Below are 20,567 nucleotides of genomic sequence, written 5' to 3' on the forward strand. Positions count from 1 at the left end.
GCGTATGGAGTATGAAAGTCTGGCACCACAGGCAGCAGGAAAAAACTGTACACTTGCAATTAAAAATCCCTGTATTTCCAGTTGATCTTATGATAAAGTCAGATGTGACGTAAGAAGACTAGTCTCCAGAAATACAGGGTATCCAATATATAATAATCATACACAGTAATACTCGCTACTGCTAATTCATTTCATCTTCATTGCCTTGACTCTTGTCAAGTCCCTGATACGAAACTATGTAAGGCAGATAGTTTCTTTTGTTCCAATTTTACTTTCTGCCTTACCACATTGTTCCTAAGACACCATGTTATCTTTAAAACATGTACGAAATTGAAATCATGTCAGATTCTGTTACTGTCCTAGAGCCAACATTTTAATACCATGCTATTAGTTCTATATTTAAGACTAAAATAGTAGCAGTACCTCTTCCGCAAAGTTAGTTTTCTTGTCAAGCATTTCTCGTAATGTCTGAAGAATTTTAATGCAGAGCTTTTCTTCTTTCTCCATTAGCTTCTTTGTGTGATTAATCAACCTTAAAGTAAAATATTAAACCTTAAAGAGCATTGCACATTGTTGCTAAGCCATACTACAATTTCTTTATGCAAAAATTGCCTGTCACTATATTTTTCCTCAAGGAAAGGAAATAAAAGTAGACAAGAGAAATCAGAATTAAAAAGGAAATGGGACTTTCAAGATGTTGTGAGGTTTTTGTGTCGATTTGCACATCTTACTGCCCATACCGTAGGCAGAATTCTACATCCACTTTCTACGAGTGCTTCCAGATTAAAATCCAAACTTGCTATTTCATCCTTTCTTTATTTAAAGTAACCATGTATTTATTTTAACCTTTACTTAAAGGTAACCAACATTCACCATGCATCTTGCAAACTTTAAAAGCTACAACCTTTACACCTTCCAACCTTGATGATGGTTATATTCATTATATAATTAGCAAATGGCATCCAGCCAAAAGGATCTCCAAAAACCTTACATGGAGGCGTTCAGAAATGCAGGTATTTGGATGAAACATAACCATTGTTTCCATTCACACAACAACTTTACAAAACTGTTTCAAGTCAGAAAACAAGGTACATTTCTAAGACTTAGACTCCAACTAAGACTGTGATGGGAGTTTGGGTTTCAGTCAGTGTAAGCCAATACCAGAAGCAGCCTTTCTGTCTCTGTGCAGAGCAAGTCCTTGCACTGGTTCGCCTCATTGCTGGAGAAAAGTTTGTGAAAACAGAAGGGAGGAGAAAATCTGAAGGCCTTAGACAGTTTTTTTTCCCATCAGTACCACTGGTGGGTTATAGTGGATAGAACAGTGTTCATCAAATTATGGCCTAGGATCAGCAACCAGCAAAGGCACTGTGGCCACCGATTTACACTGAGAGATGGCACCATTAATGGTCCTAAATCACAGTCACCAAAAACAGGGTTGGGAGGGATGACACTGCATCATCCAGACCAGTGCTCCATAACCCAATGGAACTGATTATATTTAGATCACTGCTAAGTTAGTGTGCTAATGCCATCCTGGGCTCAATGGAGGCACCGTGCAGTACTCTGCCACTGTCATCTTCACCAAGTTCATGAGCTATGAGTCCAAAACAATGCACCTTTCAGGCCTGCAGTACTAACAATATTTTTAAAGAGTTACACCTTTATCTAGGGATTACTGCATAGCTCTGCAAAGCATTCCTTTGCCATGGAAGTTAATTAAATAAAACAGAAAACTGTTTATTGCATTACATGGGCCACATCCAGCAGCCCTGGACTTGATTTGATGCTGACTTTGAAAGGAGTTTGGACAGAGGGTATGGGACAAGCTCAAAATTTAACTTAATTTTTCCAAACATATAAAGTATATTGTTAAAACACTACCTCTGCAGAATATGCAAAAAGCCAAGGAATCAGGAAAGCTGCCAAACGTGTTCATTTCCCCCAAGTTACCTCTGTTTAAATTATAGTTTCTCAAGGGCAGCGAGGGCATCTCACTTGAGGACTAATAAAAAAATTGCAAGACTCTATTCCAATGCACAGACTGCAAATAAAACATCTAATAATTCAAGACCAGGTAGGGGTGCCAGTGAAATGTATTTTTAAAAGAGCTGTTGGCAGTTTAAAATAAAAATCAAAAGATTTATTTGCTTTACCAAAAAAAAATCTAGCCCTGAGCACCCCACCCCACCTCACTATGAATTCTTGAAAATTCTACCATGGAAAGGCTATGTTTCTGCTGCACATTTGGAGAAACTTAACAGCAAAAGTAGCCCATTAAGAAAACTGAAGTAGGTTGAGTCTGTCAGAGTTTTAACAAGCTACTAACATTCATTTTCTAGGCAGGCAAGGCAAGCAACCTCTCTCTCTACTCCTCTCCAGACTCCTAAACTGCTGAGAAACATAAAACATGCAGCAAAAGACCTCAGTTTAAGCTTTCAATATGAACTCAAACACCTACATGCTTAAGTCACTGTTGAAAATCAGAGATAAGTGCTGTTGAAAATTTTAACTCCCTGCCATCTTTTCCAAAGAAGCAAATAGGCCTCTCCTTAAACCACTTACTTGGACATGAAAGCACCGCATCTTATTCTGGCATCGCTCCCCTCAGGAAAAAGAAGTTCTGGACTGTGCAGCACATCAACCAGCACCGAGAATTCAGCTTGCATCATGGGAGTGAACTGCTGCTCCAAGGAGGACACTACATCCTAGGGAAAAAGAAGAACGTCATTCGTAACTATGGCCAAGAAAACTAGAAGAACATTGCTGTGGAGTTGCACAATACTGTGCGGTGGGCTATTTGACCCGCTTCTGACAGCCAGCAGCAAGAGCCCATGTTAACTGAGGTGACAGTAAAGCAACCTCATGCCTTTCTTCATGCCACTCCTCAAGGGAGGAGAAGGTGACCATTACTATCTACCTTACTGTTCTCTCTCAAATTTCTCCTCTGCAGTAATGCCCACAAAACACTCGGCAACAGTCAATATGATGGTGTGCTGGAAAAACACTGCTTGTCATACGTGGTGTTAGTGTATCACCTGAGGTGTTGCTTCCTGGATATTTAGGGTGCCTCCATTTGCCTGGGTCCTGCTGTTTTCTTAGTTCATAAACTCCTGATGTCATTTAACCACTACATGCACAAGGTGATCTCCACCTTATAGGTATTCGCCAGTGACACAAATCTGACATAATGGCTCCTAAAACCCCCAGTACCTCCTCTGCAGCCAAAACAGGACATGTGACCATGAAAAGGCAGAAAGGAGATCCTTCTCTGCAAACCACTTTGGGGAAAAGAACATACTTCCTACCCCTCTCTATTGACTCCTGTAGGAGCTGAATTCAGGTTATGGATCAAAAGGCCCTGCCTGTTGGCTTCACTTTGAACAGACACCAGAGGAGAGCTGCTCCCTCTGCTCTGACTGCTCCCCCCACCTAGACATGCAAAGGTCACTGTAATCCAGCACTAAAAATCCAATGTGTCCATCTCTGGTGTTTTCCACATCTGGCACATACTAGATAAACGCACTACCCCAACTACTCCCCAAACCATTTGCTATTTTTGTACCTGTAGTTTTTCTATTATATTCCTGTAATCCCAGGCAGGCCCACCAAGAGCTTCTTTAAAACGAGGTCCACTGCGGGCTGACATTCTCCACCCCATGGCTGCCCTCTGCACCATGTTAGAGTGACTCTTCATGAACAAGGTGTTGACCTGGCTGTCCAAATCCACTGGAATTGCAATCCCACGGTTCTTTGCTTTAATAGGAAGAAAAAAGAAGAAATTTACAGTGGCAAAAACTTGAAAATCTTATGAAGATCATGGCGTGCAAAATCCTGATACTCTTGAAGTTAAGGAGCAGGGGGATCTCACTTCAAAAGGTTTTAAAAATAAGGATCAAAAACCTAAGCTGGTAGAAATCACCCATAATCTAGTTAAAGAAAGCAAGCTGTACCACTTTAAATGAGATGAGGATCATTTCCAGTATATATTTTCATAGGTAGAGACGTTTATTTTTTAAAACAGAATAATTTTTTTTGCTAACTTAAAAAAAATCAGGTCCAGAGATATTAATAAGAGTAACAAAAAGAGTACGCATTATTATTTCAACAGCTAGTTTTACTCTATTCAGAAGTAAATTCAAAAATTCTTCTTTCTAGTGAACATATGCACATTTAGCCAATTTATCCCAAGTGCAATTTGTTGCTCTTCTGTGTATTTCTCTTCCGAAGACCTTGAGAAACCAAGTGCATACAAATTAAATTTGAAAAAGACTGTCTCCTTTTCTCTCTCCCCTCAGTTTCCTATACAGCCAGGGTTGTTAAACCATGGGGTTCCCGGGTGCCACTGCAATATAACCGATAGTTAATAAACATATGATAGTCTAATAGTTAAACAAATTTAACCAATAGTTAAAAAACTGCAATTTTTTTTTTAGACTTGAGGGGCAGGAAGTGACAAAAGAGAGAATATAAACATACGATAGTCTAACTAATAGTTAAACAAATTTAACCAATAGTTAAAAAAATGCAATTTTTTTTTTAGACTTGAGGGGCAGGAAGTGACAAAAGAGAGAATATAGAGAAAAAAAAACTGAGGAAAGACTTGCATGAATTCTTACAGGGCATCCACTATTAAACTACTATTGCATCCTGAACTGTCGCTTGAAAAGGAAGTTTAAAAGACAGTGTTAGAAGGTATCTGCCCTCTCCTCCACAAAAATCTCTGTGTTAGCTGCATCTCTCCATTCCACTGGAGATCAGAGTGACATTCTTCTATGGCTCAGCATAAGTCGTCTGAAATTCAACAAATAAACAAGAGATCGATGCAGCAATATCTCTGCTTGAAAGATTAGGTCACATTCCAGTGATTAGGCTTTGTATTCTACATCATTTCACTTAATTTTCATGGCACAGTGTATGTTTAATAAAAACTTAGAAGTAAAATGGAGAAGCAGTTCTAGTTCATTTGTAATAATGACTAGTAATAAGTAATTTTTCGGGTTTCCTTATTGAAACAAGGTGAATTTTTAAAAAAGTGTTAGCACATACTACAGTTCTGCACGTTTCTCTGAGGCACTTCCCCACCATTCTGCACTAACATGCATGCTTTCCACAGTAGCGGAAGGCATCAAAAATACTCCACCCCTCCCTCCCAGTTCTTAAAGCATACACAACTTTAAGTCCTGAACTTGTGAAGTCAACAGATGCCCTTCTTTGCTAAACAGCCTATGCATCAAACCCCACAGGCGTACGTGCAAGCAGAGTCAGGCGTACAGCTCTGATGAATGAAGGCTCGTGTGCTGCCAAGCACAGTGAGTCACAGACCCCAGGCAGAAACTTTCTCTTCCCCCGAATACTATATTGTAATGGCAGCATTTATTATAAACCTAAATTTGGCTGTGACACCTCAACGCCCAATCTCACAGGCTATGGCAAGAGTGCTCTGTCACGCGTGTCCTCATCCCTTTAATAGCTCCTGCAGGAGCAGGGCACCCTCCTCCCTTCCCACTGCAAGGGTGTATCCTGATGCAGGACCAGGGCCGCCACCTGTGGATTACGGTGTTTAACTGGGATGGAAGAAAGATCTCTTATTCTATTTCTGGTAGGCACTTTCTTTTAAACAGTTTGCTATAGGGAATTAAAAAAAAATTTCTTAGGTCAGGATGGGAAGACATATTTCCCCACAACCATATATGAATCCTCAGCAGCAGATGTGCAGCAGTTTCCACACTGGCAATTGACTTTTCCTTTCCACTCTCTATTTGTTTTGAAGGCAAGGTTCCTGATTATCATGAGGAAAATACCATGTATGGCTGGCCATTATTTCTAATGACTGTTTTTCCGTATTATTTGACTGGGTTATTTTTCAAAACACATTTGCCCTGTTGCTGCTTACTTTATTACAGAAGTCCATTAAAGTTCTGCCAGTGTGGGTAGGGTGCTGCAGCCTATTAATCCAATTTATTGTGTTCTAATGTCAATCACTGGAATGTTATCGGACAATGCTCACTTCTCAATTAAGTGGTATGTATGCAGAGTCCTGATATACCCAGGAATAAATTTAGCAATGGGGAGCATGCTGTTCAGAGGAAAGCCCAGACTTCTGCAGAACTGCAGATGCCATTTGAAGTTAACAAGTTCCATCAGTGTCTGAGGAACAGTCACGGACTGTGATTGTTCAAAGAGTTGCACCTAATTAAAACTATCACAAAGAAAACCAGAGAGAGAGGAAAAAAAATACTCCTTTGTTTTGAACAGTTCTTATATGTATAATTCCATTTGTAATTAAGATTTGTCAAAGGGCACTGTTGAAGTCTAAGCTATAAACAAAGCCTTTGTCTTCTTATTTCTTTGCAGCTTGTAAAAAGTTTATCTTTCATTTGTTTCACATTTCATTATTTAAAACAACATGAAACACATTTTTACATTTTGGAAAGCTGATGAACAAATGTGAACATAAATATTTATTTTTAATTTAGGTGTTGTAGGCTGCTTTCCCCTTCAAAATGTGTCAATCTCCCTTAAAGTATGGACATAAAATATTTAAAAGGATGTTTATTTTTGTTCCACTTAGAAATACTTTTGGACGGCACTCAAACTTGCAAAGTAGGGTTAGAGCTGGTAGACAAAGGAGCTAGGAGGGGGTAAAATTGTGTCTTTCATCTGACTAGTGAACTTGGGAAAAAAGCATGCTACGTGGTTGTATGTAAACTGGTACCATAGGTACCAAGTAAGATACTTACCAGGATGGACTAAAACATGTTTTCAGGTAAGGTAAATTCTGCCTTGCAGGGGAGGGCATAGCGCAGGCTTATGTACTGCCCAGTTCCTACATAGGGCACCCTGCACAGGGCTAATTACCCCCTGAATTCACTACACTGTTTTGCCAATCTCAGAGGAAATGCAGTTTGCTGGGAAATCCTTTGCACGACTAACTCTCAATCTGCTGCTCACAATTCTGCTATCAGCCGTAGCTACAGTTGAGCCAAGATAAGCAAGCAAACGGTACCCGTGGAAATAGTAAGGAACACAGTGCCGCCAATGCGGCCAGGTCACAGTAAAATGTTCTGCTCTGTGCTGGATGGTTCTGCGTGTATCCAGTGCATCAGCAGCTTTCCTCTCCTCTAGTGTTTAAACCATGAAAAAGTACTCTAAGATGGGGACTCAAAAGAGAAGGGCAACATTAACGTCGAGAATCAAGTAGCTAAAAATCAAGCCGCTCTCTACGAGTGAGCTGGACTCTACCGAAGTCTCAAGAGCATAGTCCAGCTGCTAACAGAAGGGCTGAAATGGGCTGGCTGAGATGTATTTTGTTAAATTACCTGCATGTAGTTCCCTTCGCAGAAGCACAGAAATTGGAAGTAAAAGGACCTATTTCAGGAATGCTTGCTGAAGCACTGTCCTTTCGCTATACTGCCTACCTGAGTCTTAGGATCAATTTAGTACTAACGATTTCCAGGAAATGGCCCTTGCCCACAATTTTCCTTGGAAGCCTATTCTTCAGAGCAATCTATCTTGCCATAAGGAAGCTTGCCGTTCTCCTTGATATTCCCACCTAGTGCTCCCTAATTTTAAATTTCACTCCATTAGCTTTTGTAGTATCTACAAAATACAACGGTATTTAGTGGCTTCACAGCTATTTAGAACACTTTGCACTACCCTAAACCACTCCGGTGTGGGTTTTCTGGGGGACACGCAGGCGTTTCACCTCTTAGAGTGCCTCAAGGAGGAGCGCGCTGGGCAATCTGGGTCACAAAAAAGCCACAGCTGTACCTGGCTGTGAAGCCTTTACTCTTCTTGCTGTTTACACCCCTCTGGTAGTTGCAGACAGCTATATCATGTTCTCCCACACTTCCCAGTTGTCACTTGACGGAGCGATGCATATTTAGTTCAATTAATTTTGCTCCATAAATCAGTCCCTCAAGCTCCTTAATCATTTACTGACTGCTTAACAAATGCATTTGGATGGAGAGACACTAATACTAGCAACAGCAAGACTTTTTAAGGGAAATAAAAGCTTTGGGTAGACAAGACACAAGCCTGCCAATCTTGTACCCTTCACTTGGATGTTTTTTCCAACAGAAAATCTATGCTAAAATATTTATCAGTCTGTAAAAAGATCATCATTGAATTTTTCTTGCAATTAGGGAAACACAAACAGTTAAAATAGAATAAAATATGTACTTCATCTGAAATGTATTCTTCTTGCTGTCAAAAAAGTAACAACAGGATAATTATTTTATTTGAACTAAAAATTGAAAATGAAGGTCTAGCTTTTTATAAAATGGAAAAAAGATTTTAAAACTCAAACGGGAAGTGAAATAAGTATTTTCAGGGCTGAAAAAATCGTTATAGGAAAGTTCATCTATATGGATATTAAAAATACGCACAATAATTCCAAAGAAGCAATAAAATGTAACCTAGATTTTATGTTTAATGTTTCCTGTTTGTAATTTGTCAGGGAAAAGGAAAGGGCTTTAGAGGATATAAAAGCATGGTCAGGAAGCACCACAGGGGAGTTTTTTGGATTCTGTACAAAGGGGTATTGGTGAGCTGAAATTGGGGAATAAATAGAAAGGACTTCACTACTCCTTCAGACCATCTGCTTTCTGTTACAGACAACCCATGTTCTTTAATATCTTTTGAAAAATGTATCGAGCCCCATTTAAAAGGAAGCTAGCTTTTCTGCCATCCCTCCTCCCTCCATTTTCTCTTGGCCCGTTGACCAAGGACATCCTTCCAAAGTTGGTTCCAAACCTCTGATTTACAATCTAAATTTATTTAGGTTATTTACAACCTAGCGTAATTTATGTGCAGTTGTTTTTGGGTCAGCACTGTCCTTTAGCTTAAATGTCTCTTCTTCGTGACTATTTATCTTCCTAAGTACTTCTAAAGAGCAACAACACAGGCCTTTGTTTTGCTAGGCAAAACACATGGGGCTCCTGTAGTCTCTTCTTGTAATACAGTTCTCCTTTCCCCTGACCATCACAGTAGTACTTCCTCTGTACCTGTTCCAGTTTTGAACTTATGAAATAGCAATCTTGCAGGTCTCGCTTCCAATTTTGTACGATGGAAACAAGGATTCTCCTTTTGCTTCTCCTGCGCAGCATCCTAGAGTATAATCTGATAATGACTAATGTAATTTGGCTTGCTAACAGATTTTTTTTTTTTTAAAGGGTCTGCCAAGAGAAATAGTCTAACAAAATGCAGGTTCCTATCTGCGACTGTTTACTCATGTGAGAAATTCCAATTATTTCATTATTGGTGGTAACAGCACAGCCATACACATACTACATCCTTGGGATACACACACAGTATCAAAGGGAAGATGCAATTTGTAAAAACAAAAGGGAGAAAGCTAATGGATACTACAGAGAGAAGAGTATAATACAACTAGATTTGCCCTTGTAACAGAAAACTCATGCTCAGGGGTGAAGATATAAGAATCACCACTTAATTAAGAAGCAAAGACAGTTCTTTGCATGGGTCCTGAAAGACTGGACAGCCCTGGGAGAGAGACCCTGCTCCAATACAATTTAAGATACACAATCCAGATCTTCAGTTGTGAGGACAGGTGATATTCCCCAATTTTACCATATGGAAAGACAGTAGATGGTTTAAAATGCAAACTTTGAGACTGGCCTCCACCCTTCGCAATCTTGCAAAGATTATAAAATGTAGGAACTGAAAGTCCTTTGATAATGAATTAATTTGAAATAAATTAAACTGTTAGACATCTTACCTCCTCTGTTTTCACAAAGATCAGGGGACCTTTTAAACATTTTTCATTTGTAGCTGTTTTACCAGTGAGATGGAAGCTGTTTTGATCATTCATTTTTTGGACTATAATTTCAAGCAAAAGCTCAGTCCAATGTAATAATAGAGAAAAAGCAAAAGTGATATATGTATAACGTGTTAATTCTTGTTACTGTGATAATCTGCTTCAGAAATCCATACGAACAAGACACATTAATATACCTATATTATTTCACAAGTGTTTCTATTCATGCCAGGTAGGCAAGGGTTTACTGGGCAACAAAAACCCGATGCACGTTGGTATCTGTGTGTTCCAAAACTCTTGGAGCCACAGTGGCGTCTGCTGAAGAAGAGAAGCAAGCCTCTATGCTTCTTGCTGAACTGGAGGCAGACAACTGCCTGGAGACAAAGCAGCAAGTGAAGCTTGAAAAGCTTATGAAGTTTTTCCCTAGTGGTCAAGTGGAGTTGAAGTACCAGGGTTATAAGAAATTAGCTTCTGCAGCATATCCTTTTGTTGACCTGGAAGATAATGCACATTCGTATAGTGCTCACAAGAAGACAGATGTAATGATCGTAAGCTCTTGAGGCAATACTTACATCCACCTGCCAGCAACAAAGTAGTAAACAGAATGTATGTTGCTTAAACTTGCTCTGAAATGGGTCTTTTAAAAGTGCATTATTATATGGATCTTTGATATCTTGGGAAATCTGTGTATGATCTTTCTTCCTCCTGAGATTCATTTCTAAATCCAGGGCTATGACACAAAAAAAAATCATGTTTGTTCTTTCAACTCTATACTACATTTATTTTCCATCAAAAGTCTTTGGTCCCTGCTGTAAATCTGTCCAATACTCTATCTCTCTGATATAGGCAAAATCTTTCTAGAGGTGTTTTTTTTTTAAACCCTGCTGTGAAACATGAAGGCCCTAACATTAAAGCTGTCAGACTCTCAAGTCGGGGGAAAAAAAAAAAAAGGCAGAAGAGTGCTTACAAATGCCTAGCCAAAATCCAAACCTAGTCCACATGCACAGCCAGCAAAAGAGGCAAAAAAAGGGTGCCCTGTTTGTATTATGGAAGAAACCTCTGCCTTCTCAAAGAGAAGCACCATTTTGTGCGGTGGAATACCCGATAGAGAAAGGCACCGGGCACACACTGTAATCACAAAAGGGCCTACATTTTAAAAGCCTCTGGTACCCCCAGCTGGGGCAGTTTTTCCAAAGCTTTCAGCAGAGCAGAGCAGGCCTACTCAGTTAGCCCAGGCAAGACACGTTTGGCACCATGCCTAAAAATACTCAGTATCACTGGTGGTTAAAATCTCCGCTAGCCAGCCAAACTTTTGCACAGGGGTGTTTGTTAAAAAGTTTGTTCCACTTCTTCTCCAGCTAACTTGCTCTTTGGGGAAATCCCCTCACCTGTTCCCTTATACCCCTTTCTGGGTATGTCCCCTATATCCCTTTCTGCACTGTCAAAATAAAACACCGAATAAAAACATGTGGCAATTTACTAACACAACACAGTACAATTTTACCATGTCCGATATTGATATTAGTGATGAATCCTTAAACAGTTACGATGATACGGACAAGGAAATCGGCAATCTGCATGCTAACGCGTGCTTTCAGGGGGCAGCTCTGAGGCTGCCAGGCCCACGGCACCCCCGGGTGATGCCTAGCCCTCCCTGCCATGCTGCCACTGCAGGTGGCATGAAGGTCCCAGAGGAGGACACGGGGTGATGCCCTTCACCAGCAGCTCAGCTCCACTCTGCCACGCCTGAGTGTGCACAGGGCATGGCTGGGGTCCCATGGGTGGGAAGCCAGGGTAGGGAGAAGGTTGGACCTATAGGACAGCGCAAGAGCCTACTTATAAAAAAACAACTGTAAACCATCTCCATAAAACAGAAAAGGGAATGAAGCAAAAGAGAAGACTGCAGCGGAGGTAGAAATTAAATTCACCAAACAGGGAACCAAGTCACATATCTGAAGAAAACTCCAGACATCAGCCATGCCTTGCATTCGGCTTTCTCCTTGGGTCCCCCAGGAGCAAGAGGCACACAGAAGATCACCTGCCAAAGATCGCCAGCCCTTTCACGTGCTGGTGCACCTGGCTGAGAAGCTGGGTCTCTCAGCACCATTAAGGTGACCCGTGCTTCCCCTGTCAGGCTGCTGTGGGGATGAGTTCAGCTTGGCTGTCTCGGCCCTGTGCTCAAGTGTCTCCAAATACCCTCATCTCGGTGAGATAACACAGCGACCTCTCTGAGCTAGAATTTGATTTTAGCTGTAGTTCTACAGAAGTGAAGACACTGAGCTGTCTAGAAGCACACACAGGGCATGCTCGGTCTGAAAAATACTCTCACCTGCCCTACTTCTTCCCCCTTTCCCCAGACTCCCAAAGGAAGTAATTTACTGATGACTCTTTCCAGAACTGCCAGAGAAGAGCAGGGACGTAAGTGTTAAACACACAAACAAGGATTTGTAGGGCTAGAGCTTTATTTGAGACTGTAGTAGCTGTAGCATAAAGGAAATAAAATGTCTTCAACTTCCAAAGTTCTCTTGCCAGATGGATCCATAATTAAATCATTTGCACTACAAATATAACAATTGAAGGTTGCTAAGTTTTTAGGTAACTGCTTATTCTCATTCACACAAAAAGTTAATGAGATGTTTTGGCTAAAATGTTAAATGATACTCCTGTAAAGCTATTCCAAAATCTAAATTTAGAGTCAATTGTTACAATGCCACAGATGCTGCAGATGGTTAAGAGACCCTCTCATATTGTTTTATCATTATTTATTAAAACTTTTTAAAAATTGCATCAACAATAGAATTTAGCCAGTTTCTGTATATCTCTGCCTCTACTCAGTTTTCATTCACACTGAGCAGAACCTTATTCTACAAGTAATCAGAATAACTGACTTTTAGAAACTATATTGAATAATCCTTTTTTCTGTCATGCCAGAAGATTTTAAAATTGTATTTAAAATTGTATGTAAAATTTAACTTAAGAATGAACTTTTGCCAATCATCGCTACGTACTGGTGAAGAATCTTTTTTATTTTAGGAGAAGTTGTTTTAAATCTTCCACTTTAACATGATACTTGAATTTATTTGAAAGCATGTAACTTCTTAGCTGCCATGAGGACCAAATTTGGTCTCGGTGCCAGTGCAAGGCAATATTCCCCTAACAAGGCTGACTGTGTAACAGCAGTAAATGAGTGGGCCTAATGGTGAGGATTAAGTAGAGAAGCTATGGAGTGGCACAATTGTGGTTTCCATCCCTAACTCCCTGATGGCCCAGGACCATGACTGACAATAACGAATGCATCTCCCAGGAACTGAGGGGAAAAATTATGGGTGTTCTCTGATGCACAATTGATATGCATCCCTGCTTACAACAGCTTGTGCAAATGTAGCCCAGCACGACTAGAAATGCCCAGGTTTTCTCATAGCTTATTTGTGTTTTAACACCGTAACTTGCTTGAGGTAAAGTTCAACCATTGCTCACTTAGCAAACATCTGTCTGACCTACAGGTTCCACCTAACAACCCTATTTGACGGGACAGATTTGAATGGGTTATAAAAGGAGGAAGAATTTAGCCTCAGAAAGTGGGATTTCTGAAATCACCACTGTCACAGTTTCAGTCCCATTAAAAACTGTTCAACCTCAAGTAAGTCTGATGTTAAAACACAGAGAACAATAATGAAAGTGAAACCTAGCACCTACCCACTTCAGCCAAAGTCTTGATACACGACTCCACTGAGGCTTTCTGCGTTGGGTTTGGCCAGGTACAGTTGTAAATTCTAAAAGCAGACTGCAGCAGCTGAATAAAAACAGGCTGGTGTGTCTGAAAACAAAAAGATAAACATGGAATTTTACCCTTTAGAATCTCCTCACAACTGCCCTAGCGTTTGACACAACGTAAACCACATGCAAGGGGTTTTCAGCTTGTAGACTCAAGTTACAATTCCATTACATTCTCTTTGCTTTTCAGGGCTGGAGGAACAGAAATCTATGCTGCACCTCTGAAAAGGCCAAAACATGCAACTTTTGCTCAGATTGCCACTGACGTCAAGCAAACGCAGTACAGAGCAGAAGGATGGAGGAGTCTTCCCAGTTCTCAGGTATGTGTCCCTTTTGTCACAGGACACAGCATTTTTCTCACACAAAGATAGACCATGATTCTGCAAGGATACCCCCTCCAATGAATTCACAAGAGCCAGGAGTAAATCTGACCATATTGAGCTGTCTACTGGTTCAGAGCTGTAAGTGCTAAAAATTAAGAGTAAGTGTTTTAAAAGAGGAATTAAGCTGCTAGCCAGTGGCATGAGAGGGGCCAGAGAAATTAAAGGAAGATGTAAAGATACACCATTCCTATCTGGGTAGCAGAAGGTATCTCATTAACAGTCTGAATAACATATTTGTCAGTGTCTCTTTTCCTTACCTGGAGGCTGGTGCTGTTATCTGAAAATGGCGAATTGAAGAAGCCACTCACAATGTTCATTACGGGCTCAGTGACATATTTCTCCAGAGATGTGTCTGCATGTTTACGATCTGTGGTCGTGTTACAAACCTACAGGGAAGAAGGAGGAAACAATGAGATTTAGTTCTTTTAAATAAGCAAGCTTTACTATTTTGTATTTATTACAACACATGTAATATTTCTTCTTAATACAAAACCAAATTATTTTTATACAAAATCTACCAGAGATAACTATCTTAGAGTTCAAGCTGTATTTGTGGTAGCTTATCTTTCTTCTTGGAGGTCCACATTGTCTTTTGAATACCCTTCTCCTTTGAACTAGCTCTTTCTGGTTGGCTGTCTATTCTTTCCCACACCGTGAAAAAAGATCCCTCTAAATCAGCACTTTGCATGCCACTTACACATTTAGACAGATTCAAGAAGAAAACGGGCCCTTCTTCCCATTGTGGGGCTGGTTGGAAGAGGCTTTAGAGGCAGATGAGACATAAACACCTAAGGTTAGAAAGATTTCATGTAGCGCTTAACTTCTCTCTACAATCAATCACCACAAATGTGTGGCGAAGGTGAAGCCCATTTGCAGGAAAAATGTTTAAAAAGAGGGAAAGAAAGGAAATAGCATAGTCAATACCAACAGCCTTTTTGATTGTAAACTGTAAGACAGGCAGCATTACTTAGGAAAGCCACATGGGGAAAATATGAAAGACAAGCTAAAAACAATGAAAGAAGAGAATGGATGGTACTGGGACAACTCTGGAGCACAGAAGGATGATTAAATGGTGGGAGGATGTGGGAGGATTGGTAGAAAAGATTCCTGAATACACCCTTTGGTGCAACACTAAAAGTTTGTTGCTGCATAAAGATGTCATGCTTAAAGAAGGCAAAAAATTACTGAGGTGGATCGCATCCTTCAGTATTTCTTTACTTCTTTTCAAAATTTGTGAACATCTACACAGAGTCATGTAGACTTTGTGTATGTCAGTGTGAACAGTATTAAAAGGAGCCTACAAGAGAGCAAAATGGTAAGAAAGGCAAGACCGGACAAATAAGAAGTATAGATTATACTCGTACTACCTCTTCAAGAGCCTTTAAATAAGCAGTTCTAGTCATATTTAACAAGAAATGAAAGGCAAAGCTGTTCTCTCTTTCACCTATGCAAGTCACAGACTACTATAATGTTTTAGGCGATCTATGTGAGAACAGAATTTATTTTGTTTCTAGCCTTCACATTACTATCTGAGCATTTAACACACAATCATGAACCTGTGTGGTACATACTTACCATTACATCGCTTTATGGATGGGGAACTGAGTCCAGAGAAGCTGAGTGAATTGCTTAAGGTCACAGAGAAAAGTTGGTGACAGAAACAGAAAGATAATCCACAGCACCTGAATCTCACACAGGGCAAACATGATCCCTAATTGCACAGTGCCACTGTCACACTTGGACACAACAAGACAGCAATTCCACCAGTAGCATTTTAAGGAAGGTTACCGACATGACATCCAAAAGCACCCATGTTCAGGGGAAGATACAGCTCATGGGAACACAAAAGCATTTTGAGTATAACACACAAGCACTGTCATATGGTAGGCAGAGGAGTAACCAAAGATAACTTGAGACCTACAGAAATGAGGCATCTGGAGGAGCTTTGCTTGTCTGCTTTTCTAAAATGTGTCAGATAAACAAGTCATGCCCCCACATAGTGCATTTTTTATCACCCCAGGAAAGGAAAGATTTTGGTCAGAGAAGCAACAGTGGCTAAACTGAAATAGCAAATTCTTCAGCCCTTCAGTTTTGGGAAAAGTATGACACCACCATCATCACCCTAAGTCCTCATGGAGGTAACAAAGATGCAGTTAATAATCCGAACTTTTTCTAAAAAAAAAAAAGATCATAGAACTAAAAACCTCTTTAAGTTCTTCTGTTTTTAATTAATCTGCATGCCAATTTTGGCTGGAACCAGTAGCTCTGACGCTCAACGCTTGTGATCCCAATGGAAAGACAGGAAGCTGTGCGGTGCTAGCACGGTGAATTCAGAAATATCGCCAAAACTAAATTCCAAAATGCTTTTAAGCTTTCCCCTTCACTTGTCTAAAAAGCAGAAGCATATGTGGAGATGCCACTCTGCTCCAACACCGGTCTGAAAAATTCCCAGCGCAGAAGGAATTCGGAAATCCTCTCATTTGTTCTTATCCCTCTGCCCTTTGGGGACTGAAAAACATTTCCCCGTGGAAGAAAAAACCTGAAATGCATGAAATGGAGATGAAGATTGAGAAAGCAGTGTTTCAAAACCCCTTAAGAGGCTTTGGGACCGAAACTCACATGAATAATACTTCAAAAATTCTGCAGAGAAAGCCAGGATGACTTTACAGCTGTCAGATCCTGGCTCTTTCTTTAATCCTGCTCAGACTACAGCTGCTGACTTACAGGCTGGGCCACACGCAGGAAAGGGAAGCCTCTCCTTCAGCAGCACCCACTTTGCTTAGTGCAACACTTTAAGTCATACACGGGAGAAAGTAGGTTGGCAGAAACTGCAGAAACAGGGTGTCTTTGAAAGCGCGACTGCTTTTGGCAAACTGAATTTATACATGAATCCGCCTCGTGCCTGCTTTGCAATGTATCACGTTGTTGAAAGAGAACGACAGTTGGGGACTAAATATTTCCTTCCTGGATCCAGAAGCAGATAAAAAAAAAATTGGTTACTCTTTTTTTTTTTTTTTAAAATAAAAAAGGAAAAAATCCAACCTGAGGATAACACTCTCCATCTTTCACCTTAGTTCTCTCTAATAACAGGCTCAAGACTCAAAGCTCACAAACTCACCCACTGACAGGCATTCGTAGCAGCTAAAAGAAAAGCATTTCCCCTTCCCCCACGCAAACACATCCCTTTTAGCTCACTGGAACACAGAGGATCAAAGGGCTCTTTTTCTAAATGCTTTGAAAGCTATTGTAACATCTTTCAAGAGGCTGACAGCATTCTAACTGTCCTGATAGCTACATAACGCTGATGTATTTATAACACACAGGCTCTGTCTGGGCCCCAGAAAACCAAATCCGAACAAATACACTCAATAACCTGGAAGATATAGCTACCCACAGGGACCTGGCTGAAGAGCAGGACAGGCCAGCGCACTTCTGACATGCTCTTTTAGTTCTTTTAGCCGTTAACCAGGAAATTAAAAGGACTAATTAGGCACCTGTCCTGAGGGCTTTGCAGGAGAGCAAAATAAACCTGCATTTTGCCATTCGGTACCAACAGCGCACACACACACAAAATACAGCATTAATAATACATTCGCTCTTCACCTCTGAAGACCTGGAGTCTCATTTCTCTTATGAGAAGAGTATATGAAAACAAGCTCAGTGGTCACTAGCATCAGGACAACTCTACCTCATTTGGCATGGTACATTTGTCTCCAGGCTCATGAAGGGAACTGTGGACAGAGCCCTCTTTTTACATGTCTGCTTCTAGCCCAAGGGCAAAGAAAATTGGTCTCATTCGAGGGCTAGGGAGGGTAGTCTGTTTGGAGGGTCAGGGCCAGGACACATCAGGAAAGGGCAACCCAGAAAGGGAACTGAACAAGAGAAAATACTTCTTGGGGTAAAAACAGCAAGGTTAAAAATCAGAATCCCCCTCCAAGGAGGTTTCTGGTCTTAATTTTCAAACGAGCTTGGTTTGTCCAGAAGGGTTTTCACTGTAGAACACGACCACAGAGACAAGAAAACAGCAGGAAAACAGGGTTTGTAGAGGTCTCATTACTGCTGAAAATGGCTACCACCAAAAAAAGGGAGCACAAACATCCCTGTCTTAACCTGTTCCCAGGAAAAAAAAGAAAAAAACCCAACCATAAGTTCCGTGTTTCACATAGAAATGAACAGGTCCCAGTGCCTTCCATATAGCACAAGTCTTTGCACTCATTCTTCTTTTGGCCATAATTCATGGTATTTTCTCCCAATAGGTTTCAAAGAAATTATTTTGTGGCACACTATTACTTTGGGGTAAATGTCTGCTGCAGGACTGAATTGAGATTCTTTTACCTTTTTTTCTTCAATTTCAACAAAATGAAGAACACAAGGAATGAGAACTTGAGGATTACAAAATGTAATGGACCATGGACTGGGAAAAGATAGGCATGCACTATGATAACATGCTCTATAACATCTTCAAAATACTGTCCAGCATCGAGGATCAAATACAGTCCACCAGCCACCAAAAAACTGTAGTTCTACTTCTTGAGCAGAAAGAGAACTCTATTAGTTGGTATTAATATTAGGCTCTTATAAGAAGCATTACTCGCTAGAAAAGGATAGTAATGTAAGCTGTAATCATTATGTCACACTAGCTTCCCCTCATGGCTCTACTATTTTATTTTATCATTCTGGAAGTCGTAAGATTTCCCTCATTTTCTGCCTCCAAAATACCAGGGAATGGAAGCTTAATTCGACTTCTGACTTGAAACTTAATTCAACAAGTAATGACACCATGAAGTTCACTAGGGTCCACAGGAATTGAATGCCTACGATACTAACTATGCCCCATCACCTTGCAGCCTATAGTTTATATATGAATTAGTATTCTGAAAGATCATAGCTCTACACCTGCCTCTCACATCAGCAGTGAGAAGGTAGTGACAGTAGAATAAAAGACAAAAACAGGCTGAAGTGAGATAAAAGAAGGAACATAAGCCAAAGAAATTCTTGATCCCTGATCCTCACTGTACTAACAGAAGAAGATTACAGATGTGGGGTTTTTTTTTAGTCACCACCATAATGACACATAACACCCACTCCCAGAAGACAAACACAGACTCTCAGCCCTGTACATGCATCCAATTTATTTTTCTGGAAGAAAAGAGAAAGGAACATGAGTTCCAAGATGCCCTTTTAGAAAGAGAAGGCTGCTAGTAATTAGCAGGGTAAATGATGATAAATAATGTAGAAATAATGGTTTGTTAAAAAATATCCTCCTATTCTATTGTCAACTTTGAAAAAAATAGTTAATAAAGGAAGTTCACCAAAAAAAATTATTGCCAGTTCAGTTGCCACCCATGACTATACTGTAATATTTAACATCTCATGAAGCTTACCCTTGCCATATCAACAAGGAAGTTCTCAAATAACTTCCAGATATGGTTACTGGCATAGATTTCTTTCATTTCCACTTCAGTGTCCACGTAACAGTGGTTAACAAAATTAACATAGGCAATTTTCACCTGCAGGAACAGCAAAAACACAAACGATATGAAATGGAACATTCATATCATATTCATTCAGTAAAAACCATCAACATGCCATTTTCTATTTGCAAAAATACTGAACAATAAAGATGATCCTTCAAGTACTAACAAACACTAATAACAGTAATAATGCATATGTTCAGTTCTGAAGATTTAAGGAGACGCACGGCAACAAGTGCATTAATGTACTTACTGAAAGATCACATGAAGAAAAATGGAAAGGTTTTGCAAACATTCTTACTCTAACGAATAAAACCCCCACAAAACAAGCCAATAATAAATCTGATATTTAAATCATACTAAGACTACGAAGGCCTGGCTTCAAAGCCAGGAGCTGTCAAAATGCAGGACACCCCTGCACTTGCCGGTTGACTGCTATGGGTTGATGCCTTGTGACAGGCTTGCCAAATATCAAAAAAAAGGTCTTCAGCAGAGCTGGCACTGCAATCCCTATGTTCCCACAATCCTAAAGCAGCGCTTGCATTCAGGGTATGTGTAACTCGGATCTAAATGGAAGAGAAAGGTTGTGCAGCATTGGGACTGCAGCCACTGCAGCATGGGGCTTAACAGCACCGCAGTCTCACTTCTCTCCTGCATTACAAGTCTGCACGTGCACATCATAGAAATGGATATCCAGTGCCTGAAATGTATTTATTAAATATAAACATACACAGACACACTGAAAATTTCTTGTCATGGTCAAAGGAGAGGAGATAGTTGCATATGTTTAATTAGCCAGGAGAAAACTCATGTCAGACTTCTAGGTTTCATTTGTTTGGGCTTTAAAAAAAGGCATCTGTTGAAATTGATGTTAGGAGGAACTTTTGAGCAAAGCAAATGTTTTTCTTTTTAAGAGAACAATCAGTTGATCACAAGGGGACTTTTTCATGGCACGGAGGGAGTCTTTACTCCTGCAGGTCCCAGTTCTGTTGATATGAGCCACGTTTTTCCACCAGATAGCCTGCAGAAATCTCTCTGACCGATGCACAGGACCAGAGCAAGCTCCTTACAAAGACTGAAAACATTTCTTTCGATCACGTCAGGTTTGGTGCAAACAAACATTCCCCTTCTGATCAGCGTGAGGTATCACAGTCCTGC

General features: G+C 40.3%; 1 protein-coding gene across 1 annotated transcript in view; it reads right to left on the reverse strand.

Moving 5' to 3' along the window:
* Window positions 1–423: 423 nt before the first annotated feature.
* The window catches only part of LOC104077183 (inositol 1,4,5-trisphosphate receptor type 2-like), a gene marked incomplete at both ends in the record, with an annotated part of 41,252 nt that continues 21,108 nt past the window's right edge, over window positions 424–20,567 (reverse strand). The window contains 6 exons of the mRNA XM_009578320.1: window positions 424–532; window positions 2,563–2,705; window positions 3,563–3,753; window positions 13,475–13,595; window positions 14,193–14,321; window positions 19,320–19,445. Coding sequence (XP_009576615.1) covers window positions 424–532; window positions 2,563–2,705; window positions 3,563–3,753; window positions 13,475–13,595; window positions 14,193–14,321; window positions 19,320–19,445 — 819 coding nt within the window. The remainder of the gene's footprint in view (window positions 533–2,562; window positions 2,706–3,562; window positions 3,754–13,474; window positions 13,596–14,192; window positions 14,322–19,319; window positions 19,446–20,567) is intronic.

Source organism: Fulmarus glacialis, unplaced genomic scaffold (genome assembly GCF_000690835.1).
Source record: "Fulmarus glacialis isolate BGI_N327 unplaced genomic scaffold, ASM69083v1 scaffold11600, whole genome shotgun sequence".
NCBI lineage: Eukaryota > Metazoa > Chordata > Aves > Procellariiformes > Procellariidae > Fulmarus > Fulmarus glacialis.